At 43.1% G+C, this 23788-nt stretch overlaps 1 protein-coding gene across 1 annotated transcript in view; it reads right to left on the bottom strand.

Annotated features, from left to right (window-relative positions):
• Window positions 1–10275: 10275 nt before the first annotated feature.
• The window catches only part of CACNG3 (calcium voltage-gated channel auxiliary subunit gamma 3), an 80886-nt gene continuing 67373 nt past the window's right edge, over window positions 10276–23788 (bottom strand). The window contains exons 2-4 of the mRNA XM_045849130.1: window positions 18845–18928; window positions 15661–15801; window positions 10276–11300 (exon numbers count right to left, since the gene is read on the bottom strand). Of these exons, the coding sequence (XP_045705086.1) occupies window positions 10789–11300; window positions 15661–15801; window positions 18845–18928 (737 nt within the window). The 3' untranslated portion in view covers window positions 10276–10788. The remainder of the gene's footprint in view (window positions 11301–15660; window positions 15802–18844; window positions 18929–23788) is intronic.

The following is a 23788-nucleotide window of genomic DNA, read 5'->3' as shown; positions in this document are numbered from 1 at the left end:
GGAAGTGGAAACGCAAAGAAGTGTTCGGCCTGACAGCTTATGTAACATTTTAACAAACAGCAATAAATTTGTGGCAAAATGATAAGACAAAGGAAAATGTTTGGGCTTCTAGGACAGTAAACTAGGGGGAAGTAAAAGTGTGGAGAAAACTAATGAAAGACAAGGGTTATTTCAATGGTGCTTGTTTATGTAGATTCAAGTTGGTGCCATCTGCAGGGATAAGAATCATTTTATTTTACTAGTGCATGAATGGACAGGGGATACCTTCACTGAGGGAAATTTAAGCCATGCCTGTTGGGAACTGCCCTTCCTGGTTTCAGAAGCTATAACTCCCCATGTCAAAGGCTGAGTAAACGACCTTGGGACCATAAGCCACTAAGGAGACAAATCTTATCATTCTGGCAGGGGCACTGCCTCTGCCCGCTTTACTTCACCCTGCTTGGCCCTGGGTGGATGACTGGTTAGCCAATGATGGGTAAAGTTCCTCAAGGGAAGGATGACCTAAGACAGGCACAGTCATGATGGGGCCCTCAGGGAAGGACTTGGGGGACTATAGAAAGAGGGGATGATGGACCCTCAGCCCTAGGCTTTGACATAGCCTGAGTCTTCATTCTGTTTATAAGAGTCTCCTAATCTCTTGGCTATCTTACTTCTCCCGCCCAATTTAAGGCTGAGACAATGCTGCAGGGAGCAGTGCAGCCCTGGGCAGGAATGGGCAGTTCCCCAGGCAATCAGGCCTAAGAAAGAATGCATAGAATCCCGAGAAACCTGCTTTGCTGAGGGTACCCTTAGTTTTCTGATGGGGGGTCCAGGCACAGAGTGAGTTTGTTTCCCAGGGTTTTGTGACCCGTTAGCTATCTGACCCTGGCTTGGAGTGGGGCCTTGTAGTTCTTTGAATGTTGTTTATTGTTTGATCATTGCTGCCTGACAGTGATTGATGAGCTTTGCCTGTGTTCCTGTGCAGATTGGACCCAGTGGAAACCCATTGAGAAATGGTCTTGGGACCCTTCTAATCTGAGAGATTGGCCACCTTTTCTCCTCAAGCACATCATGTCTTGGTAGATTCATTCTTATCTAGGGGGCTCTGCCGGACAAAGTTCCCCCATGCCTGCGTTTAGGCAGAAAGAGGGAGGGTAGAGAGCTTTTCCTTGACCTGCTGTTTCTTGATTGCCTTGAACTCAAAATAATCCTTAGGTACAAAGTGGCAGATTTTGAGGTGGCATATCCTGATCTCCTCCAACAGGTGAGTAAATGGAAACATAGAAAGGAACTTACATAAAGTAAGTTCAGAACAGGCACTTGAACTGGGTTCGTTTTAAAGACAGGAAAGGTGGGCCAGGACAGCAGGATCAGAGCTTCATGTGGCAAGGAGGTCAAGTTAATGTAGCTCAAGATTTCTGCTCTCCCAAGCACTTTAGCTCTTCAAGCACCCCAAACAGGGGAAGAAACTACGCTACCTCTAAGAAGGTGAGGAGTAGCATGTGAGAGGAAGAACCAGGAGGATGAGGACCAAACTAGGAAACTTCCACCTGGGAGGCTGGGAGTTAGAATAAAAAGGTCAGAAACCAGAGATGAGCCAACACAGATGGGGAATAAAATGTAGGATTTATGCCTTTTAGAAAGGTAGCAGGGAGAAGGCAGGGGATAGGGAGGAAAGGATATTAAAGGTTAAAGCTGTAAAGATATTTATCGTAAGGAATTGACTTACGTGATTGTGGGGCTGGCTGAATCCACAGGGCAGGTTTTGAGGAAGGGTAAGCTGGCAGCTCTTGGGCAGGAGCTGATGCTGCTATCCATGGGCAGAACTTCTGCATCTTTAAGGGAAACTTCCATTCTGCTCTTAAGCACTTCAACTCATTATACCAGGCTGACCCAGGTTATTGAGAATAATGTCCTTTACTTAAAGTTACTTGGTTGTAGATGTTAATCACAGCCATCAAACTCCTTCACAACAATACTTGGATCAGTGTTTAATGGAATAACTAAACCCTAGCTGGTGTGGCTCAATGGATTAATGGAATAATTGGGTTATTCACATAAAACTAGCTATCTGAGTGCTTAATAAACACTTGCTGAATTAATAATAAGCTAGTATTTATTGAACAATTAATAGATGCTACACACTGTTCTAAAAAGTTTGTATATATTAATTAATTATTTACCATTTCCAACCAGTTTATAAAGTCAGTATTATTATTACTTGTATCCAATTCAGTGCTCTTTTTCAACAAGTATTTTCTTTTTTCTCTAGACATGTAGCAGGTTTCACTTTGCTGTCCTCTTCAAGTCCACTATAGCCACATGATTATTATTTTTTAATTCTCACTCAATAATGTGATTTTATTGATTCCAGAGAGAGAGGAAGAGAGAGAGAAAGTATGAGGAGCAGAGAGGGAGAGAAACACTGATGTGAAAGAGAAACATCGATTGATTGCCTCCTATATATGCCCTGATTGGGATCAAACCCACAACCTAGGTATGTGCCCTGACTGGGAATTGAATCCACAACCTTTTGGTATACAAGATGATGCCCAAACTGAGCCATGCAGATGAGCAGGGATGACGTAGGTCACTTCCAGATAGAAATGTTTAAGAGTCAGTTTATCACCTTTCTTTCTTTTTTCCTTGTCATTTTGACCAGCAGTGTCCAGACAGTGGCATCTCTACTGGCTTAGGTCTCCTGTGTTGAGCAATGTGAGCAGAGCCCCAGCTGACCACATTGGACATATAGCATGATTTTTAAGCTTGGAAGTTGTTTGTTCCACTGTATAACCCAACTTATCTTGATTATCCAATTTTGTAGATGAGGACAGTGCCATACAAAGAGGTTAAGTAACTTGTCCAAAGTCACACAACTGCTAAATGGTGAGCCATCTACTAATCCTTGCTGTTTAGAACCTTAGAAAGACTTTGGTTGCCATCTTTTCTAAGTCTCAGTTCTTCAGCTTCCCTATCCTTATACTAGTTCTCAATGGGGAGTGACTCCTCCCATCCAAGACATTTGACAATGTCTGGAGACATTTCTGGTTGTCTCAACAAGGTGGTAAAGGAGGGGGAGTTGTGCTACTGGCATCTGGTGGGCAGAGGCCAGAGATGATGCTAAACATGCACAGTACTCCCACCCCAAAAGAGTTATCCAGCTCCAAATGTCAGAAGTACCGCTGTTGAGAAGTCCTGACTTCCATGAAATTCCTCTGCTGCTGTGGTTAGCCATAGTTGGCTTCCTTTGTTTGCACAGGGAGACTTGATTGGGTTGTTATGAGTTAGTTAATTAATTAATTAAAAACAGTGGGGCATCAGTGCTGGGACCGGTCTTGTATTTGACATTTGCCTAACTAATTTGGAGGAGCATGTGGTGAGAGTTCCACTGTCACTGATGACACTTAGCTGTGCCAGGGAGTGAAATGCCAAGCCTCTAGTGACAAGCTGCAGGAAGAGCTCACCAGGCTGTGCGAGTGGGCAGGGCAGTTGCCAAGGATGAGATTTAGTGTGGGCAAATGCAAGGTGCTGTGTATGGCAAAAAATAATCTGAGCTATACTTAGAGGTTGGAAGAGGATGGATCAGGAGAGAAGCAAATGAATAAAAATTGAAAGAACTTCAGTGAGTGATTTGCAAGCTTGATTTTGAGACTCACCTGAGCTCTAGCTAACAATACCAGGCCCTTCTTGGATGATGCCCTTGATCACAGGTCTGGGTGCTGTTACTCAAGCCAGATTTTTATTTTCTGCAGAAATATAAACCTAGTCTGCCAAGATTTTATGATTTCCCAGAGAAGTCAAAGATCCTGGCTCTTATGTGTAAGTTCCCATTTTTCTTTTTTTTTTCTTGGAGTTGGGGGGGGGGCTTTTTATTTTGACATGCAATCAAGCCTATAGAAAAAATTGCAAGAACAGTATAAAGAGCTCCTATACACTTTACTCAGATTCACTGGTTGCTAACATTTTGCCCCATTTGCTTTATTATTGTAAGTTCTCGATTTTTATAAATATCTTATGGATCGAGTTAAACAAGAATGTGAATAGACTTTGGTCCTTGAACTATCAGTTGTTGACTTTTGAAGCTCAGGCTCACTTTGTAAGTGAGAATCTCTGCATTGGAGCCTGGACATTAGCATTTTTAAAGTTTCTTCAAAATGATGCCAACATGCAGCTAGGGCTGAGAACCAATAGTCTTGGTCCCTTATGGTCATTTCATTCCCCTTATTGGTGACTATAGGATGGGTGCACACATTACCCAACCCTGGCCACAGAGAATATGGAGAGAGTCTAGTGGAGTGCTTCTAAGAAAGGTTTCTTCTCTCTGAAGACACACAGGAAAGAGGGAACTCATTTACTGGTTGTTGTTTCTGGATGTGACAGATACTGGCCTAAAGGTGGAAAAGCAGAAAGATTAAAAGACTTTGGGTCTTTAAATGTATCTCTGAGCTACTGAATTAATTAATCTTTAAGACCGTCTATCTTGATATTTTTTTATGGAGGATACATTTTTCTTAAGCAGTGTGACAGAGATGACTAGTCACTTACCAAAGATTTGTGCATGTCTTAGTTTACATAGAATTATTACTTGGAATCAATTGTCCAGCCATGGATGGCATTTTTGGTATTTCTCCTCCTGGAATCTAGGTGGTACCATGTGACTCATTCTCATTAATGAAATGTGACTTGAAGTGGGTTATTTGTGGGTCAAGGTGATTAAGTTTTGGTGCATGATCCTTTACCTTCTCATCACCAGCTCCCTCTTTTTCCTCCAATCCAGGTAGATGAAATGATGAAAAGGCCCTGAAGCCACATGATGGCAGGACTATAAGACAGAAATAGCTTGGTTTCCTGAGTTACTTCCTGGGGCAGAGCAATCTGGAAGTGCTGCTTAGCCATTGGTCTTTGTGTGAGTGGGAAATAAATGTTTTTATTGGGTTAAGCCCCTGAGATTTGGGGGTTTGTTTGTTATGACAGCCTGATAAATACAAGCTAGTTAAGTTAGATTTGGGTGTTACTTGAGGCCAAAAGATTCTCACTTAAAGCATCAGAGAAGGACCCATGAAGTTCAGACCACCATCTCAAAATTGGCTTTTGTTTGGTTTTGTTTTTATTTACAAAGAGACAATCAGCATTCCACAACTTTAAGCTAACATCCAGGAGTTGCTTGCTTTCAGCCTGGTGGCTTGCCTTTGCCATTGCCTTCTGGTGGCTTTGATTTTAGGCTATGATTTACTAGCCCTCAGACACCACCTTCCTCCCTTCCTTCCTCCCTCCCTTCCTTCCTTCTTCCTTCCTTCCAATATTGGAGCACCAGATGAGTAGCTCTGTACTTGGCACAGAAGACAATAGTGGAGAACAAGACAGTCAGGTACGCCGTTTCCACAGAATGTATGGTTTACTGCACTTGATCTTAAAAAAAGGGCTGAGAAGCAATAGAATGTATATTTTAGTAAGTAAAAGAAGACATAAAAATAAAATATTACAGACTTTGAGCTATTAAGGAAATAATTATGAATTATATTAAAGAATAATAGGAGATCTACTTTTGAGCATTGGTGAAGGAAAACCTTTCTGTAGAGGTGACGTGTTAGCTCAGATCTAAAAGATGAGAAGGGGCCAGCCATACAAAGAGATGGAAGAGATTTCAAGCAGCAGGAACAGTGGGTGCAAAGGCCCTGAGGAAGAAATGTGTTTGGCTGGATCAAGGAATTGAGAAGGGAGGACACAAGACTAGAGTGTAGGCAGCATGATGCAAGGTGGCACGGAAAAAGTTTGGATAGGTTAGCATGGTCTTGATAATGCAAGATCTTGAAGACCATGTCAAAATTTTGGATTTTGTTTAAGTACAATAGGAAACCTTTACAAGGGTGTCCTCTCTTCACCAAACAGTTTTATAAAAAATAGCTTCAGCTTGAATTTGGCCTATTGTTGCTGCCCTAGCCCCAGTGTCCTTATATCTTTTCTGTTCTGCTTCCCCCAGCCAACTAGTAACTGCTTTCTGTATCTTAGTTATAATATTCAGTGGAGATTACCTGATTTACTCAGTTTACCTTTTTATGTCCAGTCACAAATCCTAGGCCTCTGGCCATCCTATAAATGAATTGTCTGGCCTTATATCAGGTACAATATGTGATTCAATCAACTGTGGCTGGGTACAAGGCTGTGTCCAATCCATGGTCACGTCCACCTACTAGGGACTATAGGGTCTCAGAGCCTTTGCACACGTTGTATCCCCCCCCTCCCCATTCTCCTCTTTTTACTTGGATAACATTAACTCTTCCTTTATGTCTGCTTGTGAATGCCATCTCCTCTTCTCTGACCCTCCATCAAAATCAGAGACCCCTGTTTATATTCCTTTGTACTTTGTGAACTATATTTTTCCCTGAGGACCCAGATCACAATTTCAAATGATGATGATTTGTGTATTCACTTATTTAGTGCTTGATTCCCCCACTAGACTGAGAGGTCCATGAGGGAAATGGTCATATCTATTGAGATTATTGCTATTTCTGGCACATAGTAGGCACTGGATAATAAGTGCTAGTTGAATGGATGAGTGAGTGAGTAAATGAATGAATGAATGAATGAATGAATTATTCCCACAAGCAAGAGATTATGTAGCCTAGGAGTCACTTAAGACTTTATGGAAGGGACAAGGCTTGATCTTGGCCTTAAAGAATGGACAGGATTTAGAAAGAACAAGGGAAGACATTTCAGGCAGAAATAACATTCATAAACAAAGTCAAGGAGTTGGGAATAATATGGTATAGCCAGGGAACACTGTGGATACTTGCCTAATTGGAGCAAAGTTGTGTGTTGACATGATGTGGAAAGTAAGATTGACAAGGTAGAAAAAGGCCTATGCAGGAAAAATATAAATGCGAGAACAGTATAAATGTATTATGTTAAGTACTGTTTTGTGTCCATTTTACAGATGGAAAAGTTGAGATATGGGGAAATTATCTTGTTGAAGTTCTCGTGGCTGATAAATGCAGAGCTGGGATTAAACTCTGAACAGACATAGCTGCAGAGTTTGTGAGTATGAATGCTATGTCAAGCTACCTTTCCCCTCCAGAAAGGTAGAGACATAACTTGGCAAAAGGTCAGCTCTGGATGCAGCAGAGCAGAGAAGCAGGAAAGGGAACCACAAGGGTTCTGGTCTTGAGGTTGGTAGTAGAATGCTGCTGGTCCAGAAATTACTGGGCTAGGGGAGGGAGCAGCATCGCATCTAGCCAATGGGGTCAACAGTAGCTCCCGCCTCTAAGGCTGGGATTAAATGAGACAAAAGAAGAGGGGTTCATGACACATCGCTTGGCACACACATGGGGACCTTGGAGGACCAAAATTGCCAGGATCCTGGATGTGAACCAGGAACAGTAGTACTAATATTTATCTGATGCCACCAGCTGGGTCCAGAGTGCTCTTCAAGCAAAGGCACTCTGAGGCCCATGTGCCAAAGCCTTGCAAAGATGAGAGCCAGAGGCTGTGCTTGAGGTCCTTTCAGGGTTCAGAGTCTACATCTCTCCTCCAGCTCTATGGCCTTTGTACCTTGGTCTCCAGAGCAGGCATTCAGCTAGTTTAGCCCCTGAGACCTTTCTCTCCATCTCTGATCAACTTCCCAGACGCCTTGGTTTTGACAAACTCCTAGTTCCCAGGGCTGCAAGTCACTGCCTTTCCTACCTCACAGTATTTATCAGCTACTCCATCCATCTCTAAGATCCTTCCCTCTTCACAGTGCCAAGAACCACTTTTCCCAATGCTCAGAATGCAATTGTAGGATATGACCCATGGCTAGGTATGAGAGAGCATCCAACCCCGTAGACAGAAAGTGATCCCCTTTCCAGGTCTCTCTGATTAAGAGAAGTATCTTCTCTGGTGTGAGAACACCTTTAACATCTTTCTAACATTTGGGTTATATCCTTTCCATAAAGAGCAGGCAATTGGTCCTTAGCTCAGAATAGGCAGCAGCTAGAATATGGAGTGATTGTGTTGTTTTTATTGTGTTTCTTTTCCCAGTTACCATTTACATATGTCAAGTCATTCCAGTATCCTTTTGATAGTAGTGCTATAAACTTCAGTTTCAAGATATATTTATTGAAGTAGAAACTGAGTCAATTGACAGAGAAGCATTAGGTAAAGGATCATTGATGTGGTATGCAGATATGAAACTTCACAAGGGTTATCCTCCAATAACAGGTTCGGAGGAAATCAGTCCAGTTAGAAAGCAGAGGCTTGGCTTTAAATGCTGGCCCTGATCATTAGCTCCTAAGACACTTACTCTCCTCAAACCTCTATTTCCTCACCTGCCAAAATGCAGATGATAATTCCTACCATGCATTGGAGTGTTTTCAGAATCCAATGAGATAATCTGATTTATGTGAGTGGAGTTTGAATGCAATGACACAAGTGTTAAAATAAATTGTTATTGGTTTGTGCTCAATAATCAAGTTCACCATGTGAGTGTGGACAAGTGATTAGTTTCCTAGGCAAGTCATGTCACCTGTCTTGCTTCAGGTTCCTCCTCGGTAAGTGAGGATATTACTGGGAGGATGAAATGATGCAATATGTGTGCAGTGCTAGAACACAGCTGGGTACACAGCAGTGTTAGGTAAATGTGAGCTCTTGTGACCATAACTCTTCTCCTTAGGGTCAGGAGAGCTTAAAATGGGAAACCTCTTTGAAGCTCGAAGTGCTTGGGGGTGTGTCTCACAGCTCTAGAAAGTCAGTGTTGGTAGAGGTAACATCAATCTCTTGTGCTGATACCAAATATTCAAAATATTCAAAAATCCTTCCACTTTTGTCCCCAACAACCTCTGAGCTTGTGCAAAGCACACCCCTCCCCCTCAATATAGAACAGCTCCATTGGCTTTTATATTCCTACAATACTGCTTGCTATGGACTGATTTGTTTCTCCCAAATTTATACATTTAGCCCTAACTCCCCATGTGATGACATTTGGAGATGTTTTTTGGGGGAGGTAATTAGGGTCAGATGAGTTATGAGAATATGGCCCTTTTGATGGGATTACTGGCTTTGTAAGAAGAGGGAGAGAGAGAGACAGAGAGAGAACATATTCACTTTCTCTTTGCCATCTCTGGGCAAAGAGAGAAGGTGGCCATCTACAAGCCAGGAGAAGGGCTCTCATCTTATTCAGAGCCCAGCTGGCCTGCACCCTAATCTTGGACTTATAGCCTCCAGAGCTGTGAGAAAGAATTATCTGTTGTTAAAGCCACACAGTCTATGGGACTCAGTTATAGCAGCCTGAGAAAACTAATGCTATGCTCATTCTATCTAGAATCCACCCCATATGAGTATGTGGAGGAATATATATGAGTATACATAAATTTGGGGGAGGTCCAAAAATCCCTGAATTATCTTCTGGAGGGTGGGTTCCTTTTAGTACAGGCTTTCCACACTAAGTGAGTGTTCTAGGAACCCATCTGTATCAGTGTAGCAGCTGGCATTGTTGTGAGAGTCTGGCTTTGGCTTCTTTGAATTTTTTTAAGGCTTTTTCAACACATTCGCCCATTTCATGATGGGTGATTTACGAGTGCACCTACTCACACCACTGAGTGTTCAGGTTTTTACCAAAAACGGCATAACCCTTGTGCCCACCCACACTGTAGATGAAAAAAAGTCCTCAAAGGGAAAGGTTTTGCCAGTGTGGAAGAGGTGAAACAAAATGGTAGAAGCACAAAAAGGCATCAAAACTGATGAGTTAAAAAACTGTTTTGAGCAGTGAAAAAATGTCTCCATAGATGCATTGTGTCAAATGGAAAGCACTTTGAAGGTGACTGAAGTTTAAATGTGTAAGAACAAATACATAATTTTTTATAAATAAATTCCAGATTTTGGGGGTGCCTCTTGTATATTTACACATAGATATAATTTACAATGTGGTAATTGTTCTACATGTGTTGTTTTCTTTACACCTCACAAGTCTATGGAGGACAGCACTATACCATGTTCTATTTTTAAGATGAGAAGACTGAGCCTTGAAGGTTAGGTGGATGTAGCCAAGATCCTAGAGCTAATAGGTGCAAGAACCAGGTTTTTGAACATGTGCTGGCCTCCAACTATCCCAGGGATTCAGGTGAGGGACATCCCAACTCTGACACTGGTGGGAGCACCTTTCTGTCCTCAAGAGGTGAAGGGGTATCCTATCTATTGGCCAGAGTATGGATGAATAAAGCTCAGCTTCCAGTTCAACCACAGGGCAGTGAGTTTGTGCAGGAAATAACCAGAAGCAACAAAACACTTTGGCTCAGTTGGTTACAAGGCAAAACGTTTAATTACACGAGTGCTTAATACATTAGCTGCTTCAGGGCTCTGACAGCTTTGATTTCTGGTCCTGTTTTTCTAACACGGAAAGGTGAATGCCTCCCTCAGGGCCAGCTGGGCAGTTGGTGTCCTGAGGATTTGTGAGTGGACAATAGAGACAACTGTGCAGATGCCTGGGTATTTGGGGATCCTCACCCCAAGCCACCACCTGTGACTTTGAGTGAAATCCTCTTCCATGGAGGGAAGAATATGGAGGTCCTTCCAGTAAAGAAGGAAGAAGGGAAAACATCTGGCACAGATACACAGAGAAGAATGGTGTCATAGGATTGGCTTGAAGGCGGGGAGGAACTGAGGACTTAGTTAGGACCTGAAGGGTGAGGGACAGAATGTGGGAGAGGGCTGAATCCATTTGGTTTCATTCTTTGTAAAAAATAATACCATCACGAGGACCGTGTCATGCAACCTCAGAGACACCTCTGTGCATCTCCCAGGGCTGTGCTGGGAGGAGGGCAGATAGCAGAGGGCAGTTCAAACAGGTGTGGTGCGCCTGTTGGCCAGATCATTATGCAGCGACTCCTTGAACTCTTTGGGTGTGGAGTTGTGGAATTGTAGAAAAGTGTGATCCCGGTCGGAGTTGAGTAGGGTCCCCATGGTGATCTTTGAGGGGTCCCGGGAGAGGGTGAACATTGAGATGTCGGTGGAAGGGATGGTGTGGAAGCCTTTGCTTATGGGGGACAGGTCTCGGGACCTAGGCTCTGTGGAGCGAGAACTTGACCGCCGCCGGAATCTGTACCTGTAGGGTGGCAGGCGGGCAAAAGTTGATTTCTTCAGGAGCTCTGAGTGGGATTTGGCACGTAACTGCTGATGTTTCTCTATGTAGATATGCACGGCAACAACCCCCACAATTTCTGCGATGATGAAAGAGAAGGCTCCGAAGTAGAAGGACCAGCCATACGAGTAGCTCTTTTTAGAGTCACGCTGCCCAGGGTCCCCAGCATTGGCCGATATATAAACTATGATGCCGATGATGTTGCTTAACCCTAAGAGAAGGTAAAAGAAAAATTCATTTTTAAATAAACCTCAGAGGTAATTGTCACTTGCAGTCTTGAAATATTTATAGAGAATGTGGAGGTAACAGGGAGAGAGGAGAATGGATTTGTGGCTAAGAAATCCAATCCTGCTGAGCTCTTCTGCATGGCCTGTCTCTTGGGAAATGAAGAATTCAGTCCCAGATGGTGAGCCTTCAGCTAAAGAAGATACCTGACTCCCACAGCAAGTGCAGTAGAACTTGGAACACATGTCTTTTCCCTTAGAAACAATTCACTCTATCAAAACATAATCTTCAGCAGGAAGTCATGAGGATGGTGTAGTGAATGAGATACAAGTCCCTGCCCTGAGTTCCTCACCATTACTAGGAGAGATTGACATGTAAATGCAATTAGAGCAACAGACAAGAAGGGTGCTATCAGAGACATAGACAAAATGATTTAGGAGCCAAGGGAGAGAGATGACTAAGGCTCTTCCCTGTGAAGAAAAGGTGATATTTGAGCCAGATCCTGAACATTGAAGAGGGGTGAGCCAGGAAATGAAAGGCTTTTGACTATGGAGTGTAAGAGGAAGAATGACTTACTAAGGTTCTAGCTTGGGTCATGAGGACATTGGTGGCTTCTTGAGCTAAAATAAGTAATGGCAGAGAGAATAGATTTAGAGAAGGGAAGAGATTTGGAAACACTGAGTTGGAAGTGCTTATCAGAAATCCAGCTGCAGCTGTCCAATAGACGTGTGTGGGGCCCAAACTGCAGTCTGGAGAACTAATCAGCCTGTGGGGAAAGTGCAGCAGCTCCTAAGTCTCCTTATCTGCACAGGATAAGATACTGCTTTAGATTAGCTGTTGTTAGAGCATCAGGATTTAGAAAACACAAATGTGATGTTCCTAGCAGACAAGGTCTGCCAACTTAGTGTTCCCAAGTGCCAACAGGATAGCACAAGAATAGCTGCCGAGGCAACCAGAGAGGAATTTATTCTCTAGGGAGTAGTAAAAAACAACAGAATCTGGGGTTTGAGGGCTCTGCTCATGTCTTACCACCTTTCTCACATTATTGCTCTGAGGTGGAATGTCTTTTTTTTTGTCCCTTTGTTCCAAGGGCCACATCCAGGCCTTGATACCAACAATGACTCAGAGAGGTTGGTTCATCAGCTGGCATCTTTTTGCCTTCAAATTCAGACCACCTGCAGGGTTCTGCTGAATGGAGGCTGTCCCTCATTACAGTTCCTAGTACCAATTGGTAAATAATAATTTTCAGTGGCCTCCTGAGTCTTTCCTCCATTCCATGAGCACCCCATACTCTTCCTAGAGATCCCCAAGATCTCCCCATGGTCCAGAAACCAAAAGGTTAAAGCTTGGCAGGGCAGGAGCCACTGGACTGTGCTCTACTTCTACAATTCTGACTGGGTGGAAAACATGCATTAAGGGGAATTCATATTTTAAACATGATCTTTAGCCACACTCCATCTAGGATTTATCCCTTGAGGGCAGGGCCAGGGTCTCCCTCTAGCCAGGGTCCTCCTGGCATTACTCTGCACAGGCATTCAGCAGGTAGACATCGAGTTCTAGTCACTGAGCTGTTCTTAATCTGGGGTGACACAGACAGCCCTATGTCAGGCTGCAGCAAACCACAGGATGAAAAGCAGCTTCTCTTCCTGCAGTGTCAGTTTCACTTGAAGATTAGTAGGGCAGGCACATTCTTTTATATTAAAATGAACATAAATATAGTGAGAAGGAGAGAGCAGAATTCACATGAATTTTTAAGTGTTGATCGGAGACAGACTTTAAAGACATTTCAGCTCACTGAAGGCGGCTTCTTGCAATGTCTCCTGACTCCCTCTGCCAGCAGGAAAATTTAGGTTAAGTTTGGGAAGCTCCAAATGGAAGTCTTGTTGAGAAATAAAAAAGTTCCAAGAGAAGCTCAGATGTCAGATCAGGTTAAAGAAGGCAGGAAACTGAGTGAGTTGTCATTTATTTACAGGGCACTTACTATTTGTTAGGCACTGTGCAAAGTCTTTGCATGCACTATCTCAATTAAGCATTACAACAAGCCCACTTTAAAAAAAATTACTACTCTTTTACAGATGAGGAAACTGAGAGACAGAGAACATAAGTAACTTCCCAAGTCAACACAGCTAGGAAATGGTGGAAGTGGGATTTGAACTGAGGATGGTCCCTTAGCCATGGGTAGATTCAATTTTCAGCAACACAATATAGGAAGAGCTGATGGTATGTGGGCAGCCACTTGCTCCTTGCTCCCAGGCTGTAGTAGGGTCATTTTGTTTGGTGCCAAGGAGGCATCTCCCAGCTCAGAGCCTGACCCACGGCAAGAGTGCTGCATATTTGTGGAACAAGTGCATGAGTTGAGATGGCATCAAAATTAAATGGAACAATGTACAGAATAGCAGCTACTGTGTATTGAGAAGTTACAGTGTGCTAGGCAGTTCTAGGCACTTTATACCAAGGCATCTAATCCTCTTAAAAGCTTTTAGAGGTAGAACCATTATTATCACTGCTTTTCAGATGAGGAAACTGAGGCACAGAAAGGTTAGAGGACTTGCCTGAAGTTACACAGCTGGGAAGTAGTAGAGTCAATATTTGCACAGGGGAGCCTGGTTCAGAGCCCATGCTCTTCAGCATTTTGCACAGTGCCTGGTACATAGTAGATGCTTAATAAAGAGTTGTTGATTGCTTGCCTGAGACCATAGATCTTTAGAACAGCTAAGCAAAAAAGAGCCTTAGAGATTGCTGAATCCTTCCAAACTTTCCTTCTACAGCTGGAGAAAACAAGGTTCTTTGGGTTCCTTGGGGAGGTCAGTGGAGGAGGGAGGTCCAGGACTTGATCCCACACTTCTGGCTGCTTCTCAGGGCTTTCGCCACTGCCCTCAGATTTCCCAGTTTCCTGGTGTCTAATCAGCTTGACATCTCTCACAGTACCTCTTGTGAGAAGAAAGTTGCTGGTGACACAATCTTCCCTAACAATCCCCTCAGGGGACGAAATAATGATCTTCTCCTGTCAAGGAAATCCTCATGTCCACACAATACATCATCCTCTTGGTCAGTTGGGGCTCAGGAGCTCTTGTTGGTAACACAAGTCTCTGACTTTGCCAGTTTGACCATCTGTCTGCACAGAATGTGGCCAGGGCAACAGCCACCTTTGTGTGACCACATCTCTGGGGCAAGATGGCAGCCTTCTTTAAGTTCTATTGCTGCAGCCAGTACCTAAAGATTTAGAGCAGGACTCAGTCTAACTTCCTCACTTCACAGGAGGTGAAACAGTGGGGAAGGAATTAGAGAAGGGTTTAGAGGGACTAAGACTATGTCATTGCTGCTTTTCCAATACTAGAAAGTAATATTGTTCTTTTTATGTTCAGCCCATTTCCAACAATCCTATGAAGTAAACAGTATTATTATCATTTTACAGTGGAGGAAACCAAGTTACAGGGAGTTGGTAACATGCCTAAGGCCCCACAGGTAGAGCCAGAATTCAAATGCAGGAGGGTAGGCGTCTCTTACCCCCCCACTTTATGCAATTCTCCAATATTCCCATTTCAATAAATATTCTGCCATTATTGGGCAAAGCTTGAAGGTCATCACCAAAGAGGGAAGCCCCCTTCTACCAGCCCTCTACTTTGTTCTTTGCTTTCCCGAAGCATTTCATTCAGATGGCATTGATTGAAGGGTGGGGTGGGAGAAGATGGTGAGGAGATGGAAGGAAACCCAGAGGAAAGAGAGGTAGATGAGGAGCATGGAGGAGGATGGAGATGAAGGGCAGAGAGAGAAAGCAGAGAGTAGGACCCCTTCCCTAAGGTTATCTCTCATCCTCCTAGACACTCTGGGCTGTCTTCTGGTCAGGGCTGCCATTGACTACAACATCTGCCCTGGCATTTCTGGGGTTTCCCTTGTTCCTAGAGCTGAGTTATAAAGATTCAAGCACTTGAAGAGCTGTGAACAATAGTAAACAGACAAACACATACCTGAAAAGGCCAAAGATAGTGTATGAAGAGGCCCCAGTGAACAAAACATTGGACCCCTTTCAAGCACACTGGCTCAGTCTTTCAGGTCACAAACTATACACACCACACATGCCCCCTGCCCACTGTGTGCAAGCATAGACATACACTCTCTTATTAGTCAGTCTTGCCTTCTCTGGGTTGACCTTGCCACCTGTCTTCTGTCCTTCCTTCATGCCACCCTTAGCTAGAGTGTCAGCATCTCTGGTTCTGATTAAAGCTCATGGGCCCTCATTCTTAACATAACAAGTTGAGCATTTTCTTGCTTTTCCTTGTCCCCATGGCCATGGCAGCAAAGGTTCCATGTCTGTGCAGATCTCAGGGTTGGGGCCAAGTGCTCACCTGCAGAGACGAAAAAGATGCCTGCGCTAAGGATGACATTGTGTCTGCTGCGGTGGAACTCGCTGGCTGCCACACAGAGCCCGCCGAAGAAGAGCAATGTGACGCTGAGGATGGGGAAGATGCTGGAGGCCCTCACAGCCCCTGCAAAGAGAAGGAGAGAGGGCTCTGCCTGGTCCCTAGCCAGCCCCAGGCCCGGGCATGGGATGCCTATAGGGACAGTGTGAGAGCTGGGGACAGAGCCTATGTCTAACACGAGCATGAGGGTTGTGCAGCCACCAGGCCCTGTGCTTGGGCACCTTTGCAGTCAATATTCTGAATTTATTAATCATTTTAATTTTGAATCTGTGTTTTGTAAGGAAGTCTGATGGACCATCACAGCATACACTGGGGGCTTGGAACCTTGACTCACGTAGAATCCCACCACCCACCACATCACCAACTCCCCTTCTCCTTGGGATGGGTCCTCAGCTGCCACTTCTCTATCCAAAGAATGACCACTGCTACTCTCCACTCCTGGTGGGGGTTGGACATGGACATAAAGAGAATCAGGGTTGGGTGCAAGCCCCAGGCACCTTTGAGTGTCCCCATGCAGAAAGGTATGTGATATTAAATAGCAAATATAAGACATTCTGCTGGGCTAAAAGAGAGAGATTGCAAAAGAAAGGAAAATTTTGTTTTTGCCTACATATTATACCAGGAGCCCAGGATTTTCATTTTGCACTGGGCCCTATAAATATATAGCCAACCCAGGTCCTGGGAATCCCATGAGATTAATCTATAGTTACCAAAATGCAGGCTTTTCCCCAGCACATACCTACATTTGCACAGCATTGGGTTGGTGTGTATACTTGAAATGTGTGGTTATGAGATGTATAAGCATGGCTGTGTTCCATGTGGTACAGGAACCATTTGGTGATTCGTTGGTGGCCAACCCCATTGTACCCGGCAAATGTGGTATGGCAAAGCCTGAGAACCCTGGATACACTTGTCTGCCTCCAACCAGATGGCTGCCACTGCTATTTCTTCCTAAGCTGGTTGGTTCCTATTCAGGATTTGCTTTAGCCCAGTGGACATGTGGTGGCTTCAGAACAAATAGATTTTACTGTCTTCCTTCCTTGTTTCTTCTTTCTAAACTACCTGCAGTTGTTGGGGTCTTTGGGGCAGGGAAGGGAAGCTTATTCCAGTGTAGTTCCACCATCAGTGTCTGAGCAGGGGTTGGCCAAGTCCAGTGTTCTATTATGGGGCATCTCTGGTCCCCAGGACCTGTGGGCAAATAAACCTTCTGCTGTAAATTTAAGCTGCCTCTTACTAAACAGTATGCAGGAAGGAGGAAACAGCAGAAAAATCAGGGTGCAGAATCCCATCCCACTACAGTGTAGTCACACCAGGAACTGGCATCACAAACACTGGGGACCAGGGGCCACTGCAGGAACATGCCCTGGCCCTATGTAGTTGGGTCAATGGTTCCCATATTCTCAGCAGGAAATTTGTGTGCTGGTTAAGGTCCCTCCTTAATCTCAGTCTGGTTCTGTGGCTAATGGTGGAGCATAAGTGGACCATGGTGTGGTTCCCCATCTTTCCAGAGGAAGAAACATATTTTGTCAGAAAAAAAAATGGACTGCTCTGGAGGACTTAAAATCAGTTTTGCAAATTGTGAAATAGAAGTCACAGTTCTGTTTAGTCTTCAGCAGGGCAAACATCACAATGTTTCATCAATTAGGAAAGAAAAACAAAGAAGAACTATGAGCACTCTGGTGAAACCCCACTGGGTATGACTTTAAAGTCCTCTTTTGAGGGGCCCAAGTAATCTCTGTCATCCCCAAACTTTGGTTAAGCCATGTCTCTAAATATGGCCTTTATTCCTCACAGCAAATCTGTTTGGGCTGTTGGTATAAAGACATCCTAGTAAGCATTTGGGTAAGTCCTCATAAATGGGTAAGGACTGAAAGGAGATAAATGGTATGTTCATGTTGTAAAAATTACAACATAATTTTCAAATTGACCCCATACCACTTACACTGTTAAGTGATTAAAGGCTCATACACAGGCCCACAGCCCATCTGCAGACTAGCAGCCATGAATAGAGCTAAAAATGATTTTAATTGTAAAAACACTTCTTGAGTGATGAGTTACATGCATAATCTGAATGGGCCAACTTCTTGGAGTTTTTATTTTAAAAGCAGTTTAAAAAGAAACAAAAACACTCCCTAATAAAATTCATCAATGTCTTAGAATTCTCCTTTCAAGTGAACTGTATACACATGCTCATTAAAGAAGTTACAAATAAATAACATTAAATCCCAAGTTCTCCCTGCACCTTGGTCAATGTGAGGCCTATGTCTGCAGCTGGACTTCTCCATCACTCATCTCATGTAACAAAAAGAGCTAATGCATATAGCTCCATGATGACATGTTGATCCTGGAGCTAAGTGTAACGTACATTACTTTATTTAATTTTTATGACTCCATCAGATGGATGACATTATAATCTCATTCCTGACTAGATAGAGAAAGCTAAGAGATGGAGAGATAAAGCAGCTTGGCTTTAAAGTGCAGCTTGGAGATAAAGTCCAACCCAGCTGGTAGGGAATCAAACCAAGTAAAAGTCCATGTTGACCAGCCTCCAGAGTCCTTGCTCTAAGCCACCACACTCTTTGGCCAACCCATGTGCAGTATTTGACAGCCCCGTGTAATTTCTGGGGTATGACCTTGGGACAATCCTACAAAGACACTAGCCCTGTCCTAGTAGGATTGAAATGGAAGGGAAGTCAAAGAGGTGAATTTTGCTTGCACTTATTCCCCCAGGTCTTGCCCCTTAAGATCTCACCCATTAGCACCTCACCCATTAGCACTTTTCCCATTAGCACCTCAAATCAGCCCTCTGGGGAAGGTGAAACCTTGGATTCCAGTTAAAGAAAATTCTTTAAATTTCCTCCCATGCAGACTACAAAGAATCTTCAGTTTTGACTTGCCTACATTTTTCCCCTTCTATTTCTATTAATTGAAATTAGAGATATCAGATCCACTTGAAAGTCTCTGTCTAGTAGCAAAGGTCCCCTGAAGGGTCCTATGCATGTATTCATTCCTAGGAATGGCTATGAGCAGCCTCAAACTCCAGGGCAGCTGAGTGACCACAGGGCACCCTTCCCTCCCCCCAGGGAGATCCAAGAAGTGGAGAACTTACGAAGGAGATACTCCGCTGTGTCCTGTTCATAGTCAGCATCCTCCGGAAAGTGATCTATTTTCTTGCACACCCCTCGGAAAGCCCCTGTGGAAACAAACATGGTCCTGAGCTGGGGGGAAAGACAGAACCCCTGGGCCCAGCTGGGTCCTTGCCCAGCATTGTGAAGACCTGTTCCTGGTCTTTGCAGGATGTGCATATGTTGGCCCATCAGCATCTTTCTTAGGGCACAGAAAGAAGGCTAGTAGAGGGGGAAAAAAGTCTGAAATTTTCTGTTTCCTAGGTTTGGCATGATCTTGGGATCCATTTAGAAGTGCAAAGAACTATGAAGCCTAAGCATTCATTATGAGGACTGTCTTCTCTTTTCCCTTTTTTCCCAAGTTGTGAGGGAAAACGGGAAAAGGAAGTAGAATTTCCATATACAATTTACCTTCCCATTTTACAGACAATGAAATTGTGCATAGAAATTTTGCTTGTGCTCACACGAGGAAAGAGAAGCATTAGGATTCCAGTTGAGATCTGCTGGCTCCTGAGTGGAGATTCCAGGCATCTCGGGAGTAGTCTGCTGTCTCTGGTAATGCTCATACCTGGCACAGGTCCTTCCCAGCCCCCTGCCCTGGCCCGGACCAGAGTTTGCTGAGCTCTGCTGTGTGGCTCACCACTTTGGGAGGCACAGAACTGCACAGCTGCATCTTGGGAAAACTGACTGTCAGCATTTCACTTCCTTTTCTTTCTTAAGCATCAGCTTGACTTAACTTGTTGTGGGTGTTTGATAATCATTGTGGGTGTTTGTTAACTATCCAATTAACCAATCTCTGGGGGCAGCTTAATGGTTCTTCCATTTCTTATGCATGACAAACAATTTCAGAACTTCTTACCACAAACAGCATGGGGTTATGCATTATTGTTCTGGTCCCTACCAGCAGAGGTAGCGGGAGAAGTGGTGTCATGGACAGTGGACAAGGTTTAGAATCACATGGGCTGGGCTTTTACTGTGAGAATGAAATAAGGTGATATATGAAGATGAGTTAATTGTTTTCGCAAAGATCTAGGTGTGTCAGAATAATGGCCACCACTTAAAGTGCTTCCAATGGGCCAGGAGAAGAGCAGAAACCTTACATTTTTTCTTCCATTCACATGTGTCCACCACCCCAGGAGGCAGGGGCTATTCATATTGACATTTGACAATGAGGCTACTCAGGTAGTAGGGGTACAGAGGGACTCCAGGTGTCACAGTTAAAAGTGGGTAATTGGTGTTTGAATCCAGCCTTCAGAGCCTGTGGTTTTCCCCATTACACTATGAATGGTAGCCATGATTATTATTTGTATTATTATCTTATAATAATAATAGTGTATATTTAACCCCAACTATAAGGAGACTTCAAGCCAGAGGCATTTTACAATAAGTATGATGAAATATGAATTCATCCTCTTGGTTCTGCTTCTTTGCTCACCAGGTAAATGATGGACTCAGAAACAAGAAGGGGTGTCCTGGAGAGGAGCCTGAAAGACTCAAGGAATTTCTTGGGAGAAAGAGAAATTCATAACTTCTTTCCTGATATTGAAAAAGGCCTTTTGTTGTTTTTCCTTTTTTTTGTTTAGATGTTTGAGGTTTATCCACATGTCCCTGTTTATTTTTAAGCTCCCTTTTCCTTTCCAACTGGCTGAATATAAGTTAGAATAAGTTACTCACACTGAGCACACACCATATACCACATACCATTCTGTGCACTTGACCTGTTTTATCTTCTTTAGCTCTCAAAACAGTCATACGAGGCACCTAGTATTATGATCCTTAATGGTTCTGCCATTTCAGAAGGAAACTGAGGCTTAGTGAAGTAAGCGATTTCCTCCAGGACACAGCTCTAAGCATCTCCCTCTAAGGGCAAGTCTGCCTGATTCCAAAGTTCCTAACCATCTTCTCTCTTCAACACGTATTAGAGTTGGAAACAAAGTCCTTTGCTAGGTGGCTTTATGATAATTTTGTAGGCCTTCCACTGTTATCGAACTAGACCAGTGGCTTTTTCATCGACCATGTTTTCCCCATGGTATATGTCAGGATCCACTGAGCAGGGCACGGGCAGTGATTGTGGGACCACCCATTGTTAGCTGTCTTACATCCTCCAACAAAGATTTCATGGGAAGAGAAGGTTCAGCTTAAGATGAAATGCAAACTCTACTGAAACAGATCAGTCAGAACCATGTGGTAATAAGGACCTACCCAAATGCATCTGCGTGTGACATGGGCCTTACCCAAGGTGGCCTAAGGCAGCTTGAAATGAGTGAGGACTTAGATCTGGCTAAGACTTAGTTTCCAGAGAAATATCTCCGATTTTTGATGATCTTTAGCAGCCCACCACCTGTTTTGTTTTGTTTTGTTTCCACAGCCTATGAGCTAAAAGTGGTTTCTGCATATTTAGATGGTTGAAAAAAATCAAAAGAAGAATTTTTTTATGACATAAAACATATACATGAAATTCAAATTTTAGTTTTGATAAATAAAATTGTATGGAAATACAACCATTCCCATTTGTTTATAGCTTCCACTCTATAATGGAAATGCTGAGTATTTATTTGTGGCAGAGATGGCAGAGTTGAAAATAGTTGCTATCTGACTATGAAAAATTTTACTGACCCCTAGTCTAAAGATTTCTGTGCTGTGAGGTAGCACAAAGTCTGTGAGAGCAAAAGAGAGCAAAGAAGAGTCTGAGTCTCCTTGAGAGCAGAGGACATAATCCAGGTGACACTTCTAAAGCAGATAGTGGCAGGTGTCAAGAATTGCAAAGTGGCTTGTGTTTTATTGTTTTGTTTTATGTGCAGTATTTTAGTGTATAGGACATGCTTATTGATTTTAAAGAGAGGCAGAGAGGGAGGGAGAAAAACATCAATAGACTTCCTCTCATACTTGCCCTGACCAGGAATCGAACCCACAACCTTTCAGTTTACAGGTGACACTCCAGCCAACTGAGCCACAACAATCAGGGCTTGTTGCATTTTTTAGAAAATTACATGTGTTTCTGCAATTTAAAATTTAGGATTTGGCACATGAAAGCCTGATTTACAGCTTCTCTTTAAAAACAAGGATCTCTGTTCTATGTGTCCATGTGGCAGCAATCCCTTGCAGATAGACATCCACAGCCCCCTTCCAATGGGGCATGAGAGTTCCAGTTAGCTAGAGTTTCCACCTGGGTCTTCAGCACTTGAGGTACCTATGGCAAATTACCTCCCTAAACTCAGATTCTCCTTCTACAGAGTGAAGACAATAATAGTAACTTCAGAGAATTCTCGTGAGAATTAACTGAGGCAGTGATAGAAGTTTCAGTGCCAGTTCCTGTTCTCAGCACTTGACTCATAACTCTTAACCAGGCAATAATGCAATGCTCTTACTACAGTTCCTGGCACATGGTAAGAGCTCAATGAATTATAACTATTACTACCATTGACTTCGGTAGGTATTTTAGGACTAGAAGAGATACACTAGTGCTGCCGTGAGATTTTAAATAGCATTATAAAAAGAAGGAGAAGCAGGAATTTCCCTGAGGATGACTCCACACTGAGAATGAACCTGCTGGCACCTCAAGTCATACACTCATCAAAAAGTGAGCTTGGCCATTTATATAAGTAGCATGTTGCTGGCTCCCAGAAATAATCTCCAATTAGCATTCCCATGTATTTTCTTTCAGGCTTTTTCTCCCCCTGTGCTTTCACATACAAATGGTTTTATAAAATTGGGATCATGCTGTTCTTTTCAATTACATATTCTCATGAGTATTTCCCTATATCAGTAGATTTAAGAAAATAGGATGGGGGTGCACTTGCTCATGAACTGCAGAGGATGAAACCAAGAGAGATGTTGACAACACACGCACTACAAAGATGGAGTTGGATGCAGAGATAAGCACTGTCCTCACAATTTCAGCTAAAGCACTGGGGCAGAGAGAAGCAGAAGCCAGGAATGTGAAATCAGGAAGAGGTGCAGTGGTGGCTGGTCTGGGAGAGAGATGCAATAGTTATAGGTGATAGGTGATGGGAACCCAGGGTAGGTCAAGGTCAAGAGTGAGGCTGTGAGAACCCACTGACCCCAGGTCCCTGGGGAAGATGTTTGGCATGGAAGATAAAGCCAGAAGGATTTCCTGAAGTGTTGAAGTACAAATGCAAAGATTGGTTTTGTTATGACAACAACCTCATCCTGGGTAGAGATGATTGTGCTGATGGTTCATCTCTGGCTCAGACAATGGAAGAATACTTTTTTCATATGAGGAAGGGCATCTCCTTCTTAAAGGTTAATCTTAGAAATATTCCATTAGAATCAAGAATGAGATATGAATGCCCACTACCGCCTCTATTATACTATGATTCTGTAAGGTCTAGGGCAAGAAGAAATAAAACAGAACGAATAGTTATAAGCAATAGACAAAACAGGATGAAATTATCATTTTTCCAGATGATAGAATAGTCTACTTGGGAAGCTGAAGGCTATTTGCTAGAAAAAAATTTAGAGTGAATGAAAGAGCTCAGTGTGGGGACTTCTTATAAGATACTAAACTACACAATAAAGCTGTAATAAGTAAATCACTATGGTCCTGACATTTAAAAGTAACATTTATTAGGATATTTTTTCCAATGCAGAGGAATATTATAAAAAATAGGAGAAGCAGTCCATTATTCTATATTATGATAATCCATTTAAAATTAAATGTATATATGTGTATAGAAAATTCAAACAGTATACATAGAAAGGCTTAAGATTAAAACTAAAAGCATTTTCCTCATCACCAAGAATTCTTTCACTTAATAACTTAGTAGAGTGATTTTTGTTAACTGAATGTTGAGTGAAATCATGTCTAAGCTGGGATCCACAGGTTAATTAAAAGTTAATTAAAAGTAAGAGACAGGGCATGTTGCTTCAGGCAACATGTGTGATGAAGAGAGAGAGAGAAAAACTCT

The sequence above is a fragment of the Phyllostomus hastatus genome, unplaced genomic scaffold (assembly GCF_019186645.2).
Source record: "Phyllostomus hastatus isolate PE091 unplaced genomic scaffold, TTU_PhHast_1.1 phas_contig_64, whole genome shotgun sequence".
NCBI classification, from domain to species: Eukaryota; Metazoa; Chordata; class Mammalia; order Chiroptera; family Phyllostomidae; genus Phyllostomus; species Phyllostomus hastatus.
This window is presented reverse-complemented; position numbering and strand designations above follow the sequence as displayed.